The 15,437-nt window shown below is 53.0% G+C and overlaps 7 protein-coding genes across 7 annotated transcripts; 3 read left to right on the top strand and 4 right to left on the bottom strand.

Moving 5' to 3' along the window:
* Positions 1-1,102: 1,102 nt before the first annotated feature.
* On the top strand, positions 1,103-3,049 carry J4E93_000270 (uncharacterized protein; the record flags this gene model as incomplete). The annotated part of the gene is made up of 1 exon (XM_049338231.1): positions 1,103-3,049. The coding sequence occupies one exon, from the start codon at positions 1,103-1,105 to the stop codon at positions 3,047-3,049; it is 1,947 nt and encodes a 648-aa protein (XP_049204116.1).
* Positions 3,050-3,163: 114 nt separating this feature from the next.
* J4E93_000269 (uncharacterized protein) lies at positions 3,164-4,330 on the bottom strand (the record flags this gene model as incomplete). Its single annotated transcript, XM_049338230.1, has 1 exon — positions 3,164-4,330. The coding sequence occupies one exon, from the start codon at positions 4,328-4,330 to the stop codon at positions 3,164-3,166; it is 1,167 nt and encodes a 388-aa protein (XP_049204115.1).
* A 1,288-nt stretch (positions 4,331-5,618) lies between these two features.
* On the top strand, positions 5,619-7,580 carry J4E93_000268 (uncharacterized protein; the record flags this gene model as incomplete). The annotated part of the gene is made up of 1 exon (XM_049338229.1): positions 5,619-7,580. One exon carries the CDS (start codon positions 5,619-5,621, stop codon positions 7,578-7,580), a length of 1,962 nt encoding a protein of 653 aa, XP_049204114.1.
* Positions 7,581-8,545: 965 nt separating this feature from the next.
* On the top strand, positions 8,546-10,257 carry J4E93_000267 (uncharacterized protein; the record flags this gene model as incomplete). Its single annotated transcript, XM_049338228.1, has 4 exons — positions 8,546-8,807; positions 8,874-9,221; positions 9,286-9,411; positions 9,458-10,257. 4 exons carry the CDS (start codon positions 8,546-8,548, stop codon positions 10,255-10,257), a joined length of 1,536 nt encoding a protein of 511 aa, XP_049204113.1.
* A 161-nt stretch (positions 10,258-10,418) lies between these two features.
* On the bottom strand, positions 10,419-12,304 carry J4E93_000266 (uncharacterized protein; the record flags this gene model as incomplete). Its single annotated transcript, XM_049338227.1, has 2 exons — positions 10,419-12,190; positions 12,244-12,304. The coding sequence occupies 2 exons, from the start codon at positions 12,302-12,304 to the stop codon at positions 10,419-10,421; spliced, it is 1,833 nt and encodes a 610-aa protein (XP_049204112.1).
* A 904-nt stretch (positions 12,305-13,208) lies between these two features.
* J4E93_000265 (uncharacterized protein) lies at positions 13,209-13,638 on the bottom strand (the record flags this gene model as incomplete). Its single annotated transcript, XM_049338226.1, has 2 exons — positions 13,209-13,407; positions 13,466-13,638. The coding sequence occupies 2 exons, from the start codon at positions 13,636-13,638 to the stop codon at positions 13,209-13,211; spliced, it is 372 nt and encodes a 123-aa protein (XP_049204111.1).
* Positions 13,639-13,716: 78 nt separating this feature from the next.
* J4E93_000264 (uncharacterized protein) lies at positions 13,717-14,664 on the bottom strand (the record flags this gene model as incomplete). Its single annotated transcript, XM_049338225.1, has 1 exon — positions 13,717-14,664. The coding sequence occupies one exon, from the start codon at positions 14,662-14,664 to the stop codon at positions 13,717-13,719; it is 948 nt and encodes a 315-aa protein (XP_049204110.1).
* Between the last annotated feature and the right edge of the window lie 773 nt (positions 14,665-15,437).

Genomic DNA, 15,437 nt, shown 5'->3' with positions numbered 1-15,437 from the left:
CTGTCACCCCTCACGGAACTCCTCGCGGATCGACGATCCATACATACGAGATACTTTTGATGGCGAAACCCTGGCGGGGGACCCTGAGAAACCACTTCCCGAAGTCCCTGTCAGTCCTCTCCAGATACCTCTACCATTCCAAGATTCGAAATTCGACCAAAGCCGGGAGACGGACGACGACCTACCACAGTACTACCACTCAATGGACCCCAGAGATACAATCTACGCAAGACGATACAGTAATAGAAGCTCATTTTACCCCGATACCGAGGACAAGGGTCATGAAGGAGGAGTAGGGCACCTTGAGGCGGGCAGAAGAATCTTCGAGGATGTTACTTCGAGACCTCGCCCCGCTTCACCACAGCTACTTGCGAGGAAAAGGAAGGATGAAACTTACGCAAGCGGCCTGGTTGATGTCTCTTTCAACTCTTCAACGCCAGAGGAATTCGAAAAATCGAGCGATATGGCCGAAAAACCTTCCAATGGAGCAATGTCAAAGCGAAAACTTCAGCTGTGCTGGGCAACATTTATCCTGGCAGCTCTCGTCGTAGTTATCGGTGTAATAACAGGATCGCTCAGTTATGTAAAGCATGGTAGCGGGGATAACCAAGACAAAGCGACGATGGAAAGCGAGACGTTCAGTGCTTCGTCAACGCCGCTTCTGACGGAGTCACCAGCCTCTGAGAGAGTCACAAATGCTGCTCTATCGACGGAACACGTTCCGACGAGTGTCGTGGTTGTTACGTCTTCCATTGAAACGAGCGAGACCCCGTCCTCAACGCCGACGCCGACGCCGACGCATACGCCTACGCCTACGTCCACCCTCGAGTCCAGCTCGGTACAATCATCAAGTTCCCTCAGCAGCCCGTCCTCCCCATCTTCTAACTTCATGCAAAGTACAGCTGTACTAGAAGATCTTGTTGGGAGGAGCGGCTATCTAGACCAACGTGCTGATGGTTCTCTCCGCTACGATTCGCTTCTGGACCTAGACCAAGGTGGATACCTTGGTCCAAGAGAGGACCCAGAGGACTGCGAAGACGTTACTATAACAATTACTACCACATTGACAACGACGATCACGAGTACTATTCGAACATCTAGGATGGTAGCTTCGAGTGCTGGCAGCGATTCAGCTTCGCCGCAGCCTCCAGAGCCCGAGCCTGCAGAGACCGGGCCGAAGTGCATTACGAATACTATTTACCATACAGATGGTCTACCCATTTCTACAGATACCTGGGATGATACCGATATCCCCAGCAAGGAAGTCTCTTCTGTTGCCGCCGACTCAACGGCTAGTCCAGATACGACACCTCTACCTACCGAAACCTCAGCTACTCTATCTGCAGGTGAAGAGACTGGAGTTGTTTCAACATCTTCCGTCGCGCAAGCGGAACGACTAGCAGTACCGAATCTAGGGAATAGTCTACTATGTCTCCGGCGCTTTTTGCCGCTGTTCCCTAGGGATAACGAGCAAAATCGGCATTTGCTTCCTTCTCTGATCATACCGACTGCGACAACGAAGAATAATGACGCGGATAACAGCTACAGTGTAAAGGTTCTGAGTACGACCAGCAGCAATGCCGCGGTGCGTCGAGAAGCCCAGCATTGGAATTTCATGGGCAAACCGAATCCCGCCGTGCCTTCGAGAATTCATGAGCGCCGTGAAGTGCCTGCTCAACCACCTTCTCTGCCAGGTACAGAGGTAATGAAGACATACTGGGAAGCATATTGGGATTTCCGACTACTAATCATACAAATGTGCTTCTCCGTTAAATCAGAAACACCCCCGACACTTGGGGATGTCAAGATGGGCGAAACGCTTAACAAGACCATATGCGATACCTTCGAGCAGGAATTTCCAGCAATAAACGAAGGAGCAAAATGCGACCACAAGGACTCTTTCGAGAGGCTAAATAATATTGTTAAGGCATTGTGTGCCTTGGCAAAGGAAGGCGAAAAGTATGTTCAAAGTCTGGCTTTGCTTTGCCACGTCCAAGACACTCTCAAGGGAAAGGTGTATGAATGTGGAGTGGAAGAAGGAGGGGTGGTGTCCGGCACAGGTACGATGATTGCCGCGTCCTTGATGGAGACCTTCGATAGCGGACCATCGATAACTAAGGAAGAGCCTGCACCAAGTGCAGACGTCGAAGTCACCCCAGATAGTGGCCAGATTGCTTCCGATGTTCCCAGCTTTTCACTACAACAGAACGCCGTGGAGAATGCAGACCCTCCTCCTGTCGGCCCCTCTGTTAGTCCCGTTGCTTTGGCTAGTGAGCCTCCACTCGTTACCTCCGCCGCCAGTCTTCTCCCATCGCCCGTCCCCCCCACTCCACCCATACCCGGGAACTCGCCAGTTTCTACTCCTCCAACTCCAGCTACTGGCCTTGGAGTTTTACCACCTCACCCATCTCTGACGCCACCAGCCGAATGGACCGTTTCCATGCTTACCTATAGCACACAAGCCGCCAACTACAGTAGCTTACGTACTATGCCCAGTAATGCTGTCGGAACGCCACCAGTCTACGAAGGTCCACATCTTGCCAGAGACTGGCCGGTCAGCTATCCCTTCGCTATTCCCACAGGCTACGTAGCTCCTAACATCGTGCCCGCCGACCCTCAGGTCGGACAGTTGACCCTCTTCGAAGAAGGTGTAGGAGCATGTGGCCTCCCGGGAATGATTGCCACTGACTTCGCCGTTGCTATAAACTGGGAAATATTTGACATTGGCCGAGAGATTGGAGGCTCTATTCTGGAAGATGGATGGAAGTCAGAGGGTGTCACCCCAGACGGGAAGCTCGTCAATTGGCCTAAGGATGATAGTTCAAGTGCACTATGCAATCAAGGTATTCGGGCATGGATGGCTGATGACGAGGGTAAGAAGTTGGTGGAGCAGGAATTTGTGGTCAGAGATCGCTGTGCGGCGTGTAATGTGTCGGACCTAGATATCCAGAAGAGTGTATTTACCAATTATTGGGGTGCGGAGGCGGAGGGAAGGATTCAAGTCACGTGGGAGTGGATGCAGGAGGCACCAACTGACGTGCCGGGATAGGGTTTCGAATTGCCCAATTTCACAGCGGGGTGTTCAGTATTGGCGTTTTCAGGACATTGTTATAGGGCCATATGTGTAGATTTAGAATCCGCTTCTGGCTGCTTGAAGGACTTCTTATCCCGCGTTACCTCCAGCGTTGGTCCAGTGCTTCGCGATGGTTTCACTAGGCAGTACGCCATGATTCGTCTTCATCGCATATACCTTCAACGACCCACCTTTCTCATCGTAGACTAGCACGGCTGCGCACTCCTTCGTACATGCAACGGCATCCCTTAGTTCTGCAAGCAAACTCACCATCTTGCGTAGTCTGTCTTGGTTCGCTTCCTCCCATCGGGGGTACTCCTTCTCAGCATCACTGATGCTCACCGAGTGCACCGTACCCTTGTCATGATTGCCGTTCATAAAGTAGGGCGTACGGCCGAACCAAAGCTGCGGTAGTGCTTCTGTAAGACGTGCGGCCTTCTTGGCTTTGATCTCAGCGAGCTTGGACGGGTCGATGAAGATTCCCTTTTCAACAACTACGGTAGGCTTATCGGCGGGAGTCTTTCGAGGTTTAGTTTGAGTTGGTGGCAGGCCTGCAATATTCAGTTGTGCCATAGCAGCGCTCACGGTTCCAACGGGCTCATCCCTAGGCTGTTTAGACTTCGAGTCAAGGACGATATCCGGGTCATCGTAATACGCATCGACTTCAAAACGGACAACGCAGTTCAAAGGGCCGATATGGTACCGAATGACTCTGTGATGACTGCTAGAGTTCCCCATTCCATGATCAGGCATCGTGAAGGTCTTCTCGAAGTTATGTCCGTAGCCCGCATTCGGTGCACCATGGATCATTTGCTGAGCGTTCCGTTCTTTACGGCTAATAACGAGCGTATTGCCGACCATGTGTAAGCTCATGCAGAAAATGTCCAGTTTCCTCCCAGCCGAAAAATCGAGTAGCTTGCGAAGACTGTTGCGGTTGGCGATGATGTCGACTTGATCTAGCACGACGTCGGGACCCATCACAGCAAGGGCAGCGAAGGCTGGCTCGAAAGGATACTTGGGCACGCGAGATGCGTTCTGATCGACGAAGTGTCTCCCTGAGTCCTGAGCCAGAGTGGTCGGCAGTGGTGGAGGGTTCCACCTCGGAGGTGCACCAGGTACATAGATGGATCCATCACACTGCCAGTTGTAGCTACACAAGGTCTCGAAGCCACGCTCAGACGACACCTTGGTGCCATCTGGCTCCAGTGTTGTTGCCTGTATTGTGCGAACGGGCAGCTCGGTGGTCTCCCGGAACATCCATGACGTTTTCCAAGAAGGCGCCTGGTGTGGAAGCTGTGCCCGGGGTTGTCCTGCTCTCGCAGATTGAGGCCTCAATCCCTTTGATGGAACTGCGTCTCCTTGAGGTATTATCGGAAGCTTCCCTTTGACCGGTACCTTCACTGTTGCAACTTCTGCTGACGCCAAAGAAGTTGTTACGGGCGGAGATGCTTTCGCTCCATTTCGCCTAGCACGCTCTCTATGTGTGGAGTCAGACTTGTGTGAAAATTGGGGCAAGACTGGCCTACTCACAGTTTTGAAAGACGCGCATTTCGTGCCTTCGGCCGTATAGCATCGTCCTCTTTGGTGTCTGCAGTCCCGGCCCTTGTAGGGGGATCGCCGTCAATAAATGCCTCATGGGCTTGTAGCGCATTCGATGCTACTGAACTCTCGAAATCCACTGTTGCGGAGTCCTGATTCTTGTGCTGGCTGCGCTTCTGTTAGTTGTCTGTACACTCGTACAGACCAGTGTCAGCGCAATACTTACCGCCTTCTACCACGTTGGCGTTTCTTGATCGGAGCGACCTTTTGACCTGACTTCTGCTCCCCAGTGGCTATTGGGATTCCACCGTCGTCAAGAGTACCTGGTCCCGTAGCGGGAGGCTGAGCCACGGATTGCGACATGTTTAGTGGAGTTGTTGGCTTGTTAAGAGTTCATATGCCAGCGTGACAGAAGTAGCACGCGTCGAGTAGCAACCGTAAGGCAGAACCCGTGTAGCGGGGTAGCTGTTGCGCGCATCAGGATATGCTTGTACAGCCTAAGTTTGAGACTGCCAAGTCTGTGCGCCGTCAGAGTCTGCTGGATTGGCTGAGTGAAGGTGAAGAGAAGTGCGCAGCCTTGGATGCCTATGCATTGGAGAAATCATCATCGATAACACGCAGGATGAAGCGCGTCCGATATGCCTATCATCCGACCAGTCGACCCTTTACATATGGCATGGATGTTACTGGAGGCGATGAAGCCGGGGTCGAACAATCTAGGGGGGTGCCCAGGTGTTTGTGGAGGTGCAGGTCTCACGTGCGCAGGCGATAATGATTGGCAGGGTCTGGATCGGTTACGCGTCATTCCTCTCGGAGTCGGCAGCATCCTTCAACTGAATTCCTACGATGCACACGACCATCTCCGGGCTTGGTGCTTCACTTCTACGCTTCTTACTTCCCCCTACTACTTTTAATGTCTAGTTAACTTCTGCACACGTCTCTTGGCCTGTCGCCTCCGCATGCTTGGCAAACCTCCTCCGCCGCAGCGTTAGGCGCACTATCTGCAATGTCGACCGTCTTCGCCTCCCTGGTACGCCCACCCAAGCTGCGACGCGCTTCCGCAGCTACGCAGCCCGCGGCCCAGCCTCCGCCCTCGATCGACAGTCATGGCCTCGACGAGCCCGACCTGCGCGACCTCAATGCCGCCCTGCAAGCGCTTACCGACATGTTCCCCGACCTGCAACCCGAGGTTTTCCGAGAGATGCTGTCTACTTTTAGCGAAGAGAGCAGGCTGCAAGTCGTCACCGAGACGCTCTTGAAGCATGGCGACAAGTACGTGCGGGGCCGGTACAGGAAGCCTGCTGAGCAGGAAGAGCAGCGGGAGACGGCGCAGAAGTACAAATACCGCAAAGAAGACGCACCGAGGGATACTCGAGGCATACCCCTTGCGCTGGAAGAGAAGTTCCGGTCACGACGGTATAAAGAGGCTGCCAAAGAAGCGCTGTATCAGGAATTCAAAGGCCTGAGCCACTCAACCATCAAGGCTGTGCTGGCTGAATACAACTACAGCTATACGCATGCACGACCGACGCTATTGGATCTGTCAACTAGAAGCTGGAGGTCCAGCATCACCAACTTCCTGATGCGCCGGAAGGCGCCGACGGCCAGTGATCACCCCCTGGTCATATGGACTCCCGCCGACGAACGCCTGAACCGTCCGTCTATGCCACTTCTCGTAAAGACTCGAAGCGACGAGCTGAACCAGGAGCTGTACAACGCACTCATTGTACCGGAACATGAGAAACACCGGAACGCGCAATTGCGACAGGACTATGACTTGGCCATGCAATGGAACGAAGAGGAGGCCGAGCGTGAAGGCGAAATGTACGACTGCGAATGCTGCTTCATACCCAACACGCTTCAGCAGATGTCGACCTGCGATATCGACGGCCACTACATCTGCTTCCGTTGCATACGGCATGCTATCAACGCTGCCCTCTACGACCAGGGCTGGGCGCGTAACATCAACACGGACCGGTGTACCCTGAAATGCATAGCGCCTATGACCGGTGGCTCCGAAGAGTGTCGTGGCTGCATACCCTTCTCGTTTGTGAAGCGCGCTCTTCTGGAAGAGCAAGATGGAAAGGACAACCTGAACAAACTCAACGAGCGCTTCGCTAGCGATGCACTGACCAGATCTCAGCTACCACTCGTACAGTGTCCCTTCTGCTCGTATGCCGAGTTGGATGACCTCGCGCTTCCAGATACCAACCTCTTCGCCAGCCTACGTTTCAAATCCCGCCCACTCATGCTGGCTTCGCTGGCCTCTGTGCCCTTGTTCGAGCTGCTGTGCTTCCAAGCCACTCGAGCCTTACTTTTCGCATTTATTCTTATCTACACCTTCGTCACCATCACATTTCGCCTGCCCGTCATCGCACCCTTTCGATCCGCGCTCAGGCGTGTCCACCTAAAGCGTCGCGGTCTTCGGTTTCAGTGTCTATCCCCAAGCTGCGGTCGCGCATCCTGCCTCTCGTGCTCCCTTCCCTGGCATGACCCCCACACATGTTTCTCTTCCCAGCTCACGTCCCTTCGTCTCACACTCGAACGTGCTACCACAGACGCAGTCAAGCGTACCTGTCCTCAATGCAACCTAGGCTTTGTAAAATCCGAGGGCTGCAATAAGCTCGTTTGCCTTTGTGGGTACAGCATGTGCTACATCTGCCGACAGGGTCTTGCGAATGAGGGCTATCAACACTTTTGTGGACACTTCCGTGAACGGCCCGGACAGCCATGCGGCGAGTGCAACAGATGTGATCTATACCGCGTAGAGGACGAAGAGAGGGTGGTCAAGAGGGCCAAAGACAGAGCCGAGGCAGAGTGGTGGGAAGCGCAGGGTGATGGCGCGAAGGAAGGGCTGCAGAAAGAGGTCGGGAAGAACGAAGGCTCCGCGGCGAAAGGGGTGGCAGGGCTGAAGAGGGGAAATTGGGAAGCCTGGATTGAAGGTGTACTGGATAGTGTGCTTGTTTAATTTCTTGCTGTTGGCGTTCGGATGAGGCCACAGATCGTCAGAAAGATTGATACCCAGAATTGATATTGTAGAGCGTCCCTCGTGGACGCCCTCTTAATTGCAACTCTTTTGATCAGTCCCCGTGATGGCTGTTCTATCGGTAGTGAGACATCCTTCAAGTGACACTACAATTTTCGATGTTTGACATCCACATTCTTTGTGCAAGACATTATACATTTATCCCCAGCTCTTCCAGCGAAACGCCTGGCATATACGCGAGAATGAAGACTGCATCAAGCTTTCTCCCGGGGTCCAGGGTTTACAGAAATGTAGAGTGTTCGTGAAAGAGGAAGTGGTAAAGATAAGTGCGTTCTTGCGTACACTTCCGTTCTGCAAGGCTTATTTCCGAGATATCGCTCTTACCTTTTGCAGTTGCTAAACATATAAAGTCCATAGGCGCTCACGACGTTGGCTACCGTTGTACCCCTCATCAGAGACCAACACACCACCTTCCTAACGTCACCTAGCGCCCCGCAAGCGACGGGGAGCGTTATCAGCCGCGATACTATCTCCACTGACATCATCACGTCTACACATTATCAATCTGCTATCACACGCAGCACTCTTGGCTCTTCCTCGGAAGAAAGATCTCGCTGTGTCGCCTACGATGCAGGCTAGAGATCTGGGACCTATCGCGCATTCATCGGCTTGTCGCTACAGGGTTCACGATAAGGGATGCTGGTCGGAAGAAACAATGTTTGGCTAGCATTGAGGATGCAGAAGCGATCTTCGATAGATGCTCCTTGATAGGTAATGCTGTATGCCGGGTATGAGGTCGGCATGCATGTGAGGGGCGACACGGCAATGCAGATGTTGGGATGGTAGGGTACTGGGTTCGTTACATATACCATGTCGCACCACATGCTACATGGAAACCAATCGAGAATAATATCTGCTTTACCTGTCCTCGTCTCTATATCGGCAAGATGAGCATCCCGGAGAAAGAGATAGCCCACGAGTCGAAATCGGGCGACACTTCTCCTTCGCGACCGCATTCGGACGTCGAGATTGGTACCGTCGAGGAGCCATCCAACAACGGCGATGAAGCACTCAAGTTTCTTAAGAATGCACACAATGTCGGTGCTCTCACGCCAGAAGATGAGCGTAGACTGGTTCGAAAGATTGACTGGATGATCATGCCACTCATGTGGTGTTGTTACTGTTTGCAGTATCTGGACAAGACACTAGGTATGTCAGCTCTTTGCATTGATGCATCACTACTCTGCAAGCAAAAATACTAACAGTTCATACTAGTGAACTACGCGGCGGTGATGGGTCTCTACGAGGACGCGAACATCAACACGTCGCAGTTTTCTAACCTCGCTCTCTTCTTCTACGTATCTTACCTCGCACTCGAGTTTCCTCATGGCTACGGTATGCAGCGTCTGCCTACTGCAAAGTACCTCGGCGCAGCCGTAATACTCTGGGGTCTCGTTACAGCACTCACATGTGTGTGCAAGAACTATGGCGCTCTAGTTGCTACACGCGTCTTGTTGGGTTGCTTCGAGTCGGCCGTCGCGCCCAGCTTGATCCTGATAACTTCGATGTGGTATAAGAAGAAAGAACAACCGCTGCGAACCGGTATCTGGTATCTAGGAGTTGGTAAGTCCTGGCTGTACGAAATGTATGTGAGACATATACTGACTTCGTACCTCTACCCCTGCAGGAACAGGAACGATTATTGGAAGTCTGATCAGTTTCGGGTTTCAGCACTACGACAGTGCCACGTTTACTAGCTGGCAGATCATGTTCTTGGTCGTGGGCCTGGTTACTGTCTCAGTCGGCATAACGGGTATGTTGATCACTATTGGCTTTCGAAACGGTACTGACTTACGCAGTGGTCTTGCTTCTTCCCGACAACCCGATGTCTTCTCGCCTAACCCCAGCAGAGAAGGTATGGGCCATCGAACGTCTACGCGAGAACCAGACTGGCATCGAGAACACGCATTTCAAGTTTCACCAAGTGCTTGACTGTTTCAAAGACCCACAGACATGGATGCTATCAATCATCACCATATCATCCAACGTACCCAACGGTGCAGTGTCTTCCTACCAGGCCACGCTCATCAAGTCATTCGGCTTCAGCTCCAAGACTACAGCTTTGCTACAACTACCTTCGGGCGCCGTCAGTGTCATTTCAATCCTCATCGCTACATACCTCGCCGGCCGTTTCAACCAACGCGCACTGAATGTAGTCTCCTTGCTTGTCCCTGGCGCGCTGGGAGGCTGCCTTATGGCTTTCCTTCCCGGCGAGTCCAGAGTAGGAAAGCTCATTGGAAACTACCTTACCAACTGCATTGGCTCCAGCTTACCACTCCTATACTCCTGGGTATCTGCGAACATTGCCGGTCACACGAAGAAAGTAACCATGAACGCTATTTTGCTCATGTCTTTCTGTCTGGGAAACATCATCGGACCGTTGACATTCCGCCAAGGCGATGGGCCTGACTTCATACCTGCCAAGGTCACCATCGTAGTGACTTGCGCATTCGCGGCCGCTATGGCGCTCGTGCTGAGAGCCTACTATATGTGGGAGAACAAGAAGAGGGATCGAGAGGATGATGGGACGCATCTTGAGAATGAGGAGTTCCTTGACTTGACAGATCGCGAGAATAGGCGGTTTAGATATAGGTTGTAGGACGGGCAAAGGATAGGTAGCCCAATGGAAGAGCACGAGACGGTTCAGCACGAGCCTCCTTCTCACACTCAAATCATCGACCATACTGGATTGAACTTCATCGGATGCAAGGAACTTATAAGTTGATCAACGCTGATTTACATACTACAGCCCATCCCACCCTACGGAGTACCGGCGCTTCCCCGTAGTTCACTAATGATGATATCCGCCGCCTTCTCACCAATGACAAGTGCCGTATTGTTCGTGTTACCACCCACATTCTCCGGAGGGATACTGAGATCCGCAATCTTCAAACCCTTGACGCCGTGCACGTTTAAGGAGGAATCAACGACACCATCCTCCTCTCTCGGCGCCATCTTGCACGTGCCAAGCGAGTGCCACGTTGTGTTGACGTTCTCTCGTAGCCACTGCTCGATGGCAGCATCATCTTCCTTGCTGTAGACCAAGTCCTTAACATCTTCCAGAGGACCTTCGACATTCTCTTGTAGGGCGACCGCAGAATCGGCAGCGAACTTTGGATGGCCCGCAGCCAGCTCGCCACGGTAGAACTTCGTACGTCGCAAGATCTCGCGTTGCTTCTTGTACGCCCAGATTTGCTTCTTGAGGTCGATGTCGTCTTTGTCATTGAAGAAGCCCACGTCAAAATCTAGTGGGTCATCGTGCTTTGGACCGGTGATGTGCATGTGTCCGCGCGAGTAGGGGTACGCGGTGTAGTTACCCGCTGTGACGTACTGGCCCGCAGGTATGCTTGCTGGGTCGCCCAGGAAGCAAGACACCAGACCGCACAGCATCAGCGGACGGTTTGGCGCATCCTTGAAGTCGCGATTCCACGCTTCTTGGAACTCTGGTCCGAGGGAAGTGACTTCTTCTTCGGTAGGACGTAGCTTGGAGGATATGTCGATGCCGTTCCAGCCTAGCATAGGGTCTTTGTTCTTCATCATCTCGGCAACGTCGGCACGTCCGCTGAGGATGCCATCGATGGTTTGGTCGGGCGCTAGGGCAGTCTTGTAGGGGTAGAGAAGGAGGTGGTGGTCTTGGTAATCCTTTCCTACACCAGGTAACTCTTCCACAAGAGGTACACCAGCACGTTCGAGGATCTCCTTGGAGCCCAAACCCGAACGTTCGAGAATGGGTGGTGTACCGCAAGCACCAGATGTGACGACGACCAACTTGCGAGCCTTCACAGCCTTCACAGGATGCATGCTCAGACCGATTTCAGCTTGGAACTCTGGGTTTGGTGTGTATTCGACACCAGTGGCACGTTTGTTCTCGTCGAACAGCACGCGCACCACCTTCGATTCGACGAGAACGTGAAGGTTGGAATACCGCTCATCTTCGAGCTTCGGGTGGAGATATGTGTGTGCGGTATCTTGGCGTTTGCCCTCTGGTGAGACGTAGCGTTGCCATCGCGCAATACCGTTGTTATCGTCCAGGTTCTGCAGATCTTCGATCTCAGGGTAGCCGACCTTCTCAGCTGCGCTTATGAAGTCGTCTTCAGCAGCCTTTGCGCGATAACCTCCGTCTGAGACATGGATTGGTCCGCTGTGGCCGTGGTGCTCTTTCGCTCCGGGCCCGTGGTAGGTCTCTAGCTTCTTTAGGTGCGGCCACATTTCCTCAGCTGACCAGCCAGGTGTGTTCCAGCTATCGAAGTCCGATCTTTGTGCTCGTGTGTACATCATGAAATTGATTGAACTGCCTCCGCCCAAGGTACCACCGCAAGGTACAATGGGTTCGCGATCGGCTAGCTGCTTCGACTTGTTTCCTTTGTAGAAGAGAGCGGTCTTGGTGGCAGGCAGTAGGTTCTGCAGGTAGAAAACGGGGTTGACAACGCTGGCGACATCTTTGTTGTTCGCGCCCCCTTCGATTACGAGAATAGAGAGGGAGGGGTCATCTTCAGCAAGTCGACCGGCTATGATACAACCCGCTGTACCGCCTACAAAAAGATGTCAGTGGGGGAATCGATGAGGGTGAATATGATAGACATACCTCCAGCGATGATGACATCTACCTCATTGATGTCGTCTGCAAGCTTGTTGTATATACCCATGATGGAATTCTGTTATGATCTGGGCACTTTGAGAAGATGTTCGGATACCAAATGACAAGACAACTATCAAGAGTCAGATTTGGGAGTCCAGCAATCCGTTTAAGTAAATGTTCAGTATTTCTTTGCCCCTCGCAGATAAAGTTCGGCCACTTACAGTCCATCGCAGACCATTTATCGGATGCCATAGGTTTTCTGTGACCTTGAGTACCGCACTACCCCATCTTCTGCTCTTTTCGGCTTGGCGCCGGTGATACTAGCGGACCCTTTCCGCGCATCTAGATGGCGACCCCAAGGCTTAGGGAACGCTACGAGCTATTAGCTCTCACAACAATTGAACGATCTCCCATGCCGTCCACTCAGGATAGCCTTATTTTTGCGCTATCAGCCATGGTGGTGGTGAATAGCACATCAGGTGTTCTTTCCCCGCATTCGTGAGCCGTAACCTAACGGCGATCATATGCGCCTGTCCGAGAACCGCGGATAACAATTGTGAAAAGAAGGATGTAGAGAGGTACAATATAGAACGTGTATTCCGCGCAATTCTTAATTTCGAGCTGGTGGTGGTTATGTTAGCAAACACTTCATTCGTAGAGCACAAAAGATAAGAGAGATTGTGAAAGAGTGTAATGAGGTATCTTGGAATTTCCGAAGGCCTACTTTCGGATACTTGAACCCTGCAGCCCACTAACACTGCGCATTCGGAACCATGGATCGATGCACGGTAACCGCAAGAGTCGATGGCATGTGCAGGCTAAGGCACTAGGACGTAAAGTCCCGGCTTGCTGGGGCGAAACTTCATGAAAAAGGAAAGCTATGCTCGATCACATCCACATATGGCTGCCTTCTTCAGAAATACGAGATTATAACCGAGTTTTCGCCGTACGACGATGCCAAGCATCGCGTCTTAGAAGAGCCGATCAAGACCCATGTCAAGTATGTTTTGGAACTCGACGCGACGCTTGCCAGCGATACTACGCTTTTTGGGCTTGGCGTCCGCCGCGATGTAGTGCTCGATGATGTTGACGGTAGCGTCCAACGTATGGAAGGGTGCAAGATTGTCGAGCATGAGGTTAGCGCTCTCATCGTCTTGAATGGAGTCGTGCCTTAGGAGCGCAACGTTAGTGATTGTTCGAAAGTAAATCGTACCTGGGGCCGACTTACCAATGAATGACGACCTCTCGCAAGTCTGGCGCCTTCAACAAGATCTCGAATACGAAATTGGAGCGCTGGCGAAGAAGGGCAGGAAAGATGGCCTCGATGGAGTCGGTAGTGTCGGCGCGGATCCAGGCCGAATCCCAAACGAAAGTGATATCAACCTTTCGGATGTTCTCCATAGGAGAAAAGGCAGCATCGGTGATCTGGCTGAAGGCCTAAAAATTGGTTCACGAAGTCAGTACATGTCACACGTTGATTCATCCAAGGAAATGACTTGCCTCCTCGAAGAAAGACGTGTGGGCGAAGCTACCAGTCGCGTCGATACGTAGGACGGCTACATCGTAGAACCAGTTCTTTGCCTCGTTGTTCAGCTGGCGGGAGGCCAACAGGAGCTGGACCGGCGGAGGACAGTGAGTGATGCGCACGAAGTTCGGTATGTGGCGCCACTTGTTGTGAGGTCGGAATACGGGTGCTGGAGGAGGAGGCTGAGCTGCAACAACTGTAGCAGCAGCGTTACCGCCGTCATCAGCCAAATCTTCGTCGCCTTCGCTATCGCCTTCGGCCTCGTCCTCATTGTGTAGGTGGGCACCCTCGGTCTCTTCGCCGTTGTTGCCCTCACCCTCGCTGTCGCCCTCGCCGGCATGTCCTTGTCCAGGTTCTTCCTCTGCCATCCCATCTCCGGAGTGGTGGTCGGGGTCAACTTGAGCCGTAGCTTGGGCTGGAACGTGGACGCTAGCAGTTGCCGACTGGGTATCGTGCGCGCCAGCGACAGCTTCCTCTACCTCATCGTCCTCGTCTTCACCGTCCAAGTCGGATTCAGACTCATCTTCAGCTTCATCATCATCATTGCCATCTTCCGGCTCTGCTCCTTCGTCCTCATTTCCATCTTCGTCTTCGTCCTCGTTTTCGCTGTCCTCCGCGGCATTTTCGTTCTCTTCTTGATCATCCTCCTCACTGTTGTAGTCGCTTACAGCACTCTCGTCATCGTGATCATCGTAGTCGTTGGCGTATACGACGCGCGGGGTGGGACCGTTGGGGTTGTCAATGGCGTCTTGGGCAACGAGTTCCTTGACCTCTTTCTTCTCGAACCAGTAGCGGAGCAGCTTCTTAGGCTTGACGTCGCGCGCGGCCACATGCTCGAAAATGGAGTGTCGCACCTCGAGCGGGAGGTCCATGAAGGCGGGTGCAGCCTTGTCGCTGGTCATGGCGGGCAGTTGGTCGCGCGTGAGTTTTGTAGAATGAGCTGCGCAGGGAGATGTAAGGTAGAGAGGGTTGCGAGCGGGATTGGCAGCAAACCAGAGAGAGAATACGGGCGAGATCAGGGTTCAAGTAAAGTTGGTGCCGCAGTTGCCTGCAGTGGGCTGCGCGGGGCTTGCAGGCGTTTGTGTAGCCAGAAACGCTTGAAGGCGGAGCAGGACCAGAAGTGAAGGAGCGGACGAGAGCCACTGAGGGGCACGCCCAAGCGTCGAGAGGTCCATCATGACCAACAGGGCGCTCAGGTCTGGATGCGTCGTTTCGCAGTCGCTGGTAGCTATGGAGTCGCATTTGACCCACCGTCGCGCCTTCCCCACGGAGCTCGACGCGCTACGTCAGCCCCTTGCCTCATTGGCTGCAGCCATTTCGCGACCCGCCACGCGACCAGCTTCCACTTCATTAGACTCAACAAACGTCATCCCTTCCATCGCGTGCCACAAGACTTCAGCGTGCCCAAAACCTTTACATGGCAGCGCAACCAGGCAGCACGACTTCTATTGCATGTGAGATCCTTCCAAACACAGGGGCAGACCTACGTATGCATGCGGAACATCATGCGCGAGATTTCTGTGCAATGCTTCCAACCATGACTCTAATACATGGACACACTCATACGCTCGTAGTGCATCAATTCATCCCTTGTATCATGCTATACACCCCGGGCTGCCCGTGCGCTCCTTCCGAGTTGCCGACACCACGCTCATCACGAAAGAGCACTTCCGCC

This window comes from Alternaria ventricosa, assembly GCF_023758065.1.
Source record: "Alternaria ventricosa strain BMP 2768 chromosome Unknown scaffold_1, whole genome shotgun sequence".
Classification (NCBI taxonomy): domain Eukaryota; kingdom Fungi; phylum Ascomycota; class Dothideomycetes; order Pleosporales; family Pleosporaceae; genus Alternaria; species Alternaria ventricosa.
The sequence above is the reverse complement of the archived record's forward strand: the minus strand, read 5'-3'. Positions and strand labels throughout refer to the sequence as shown.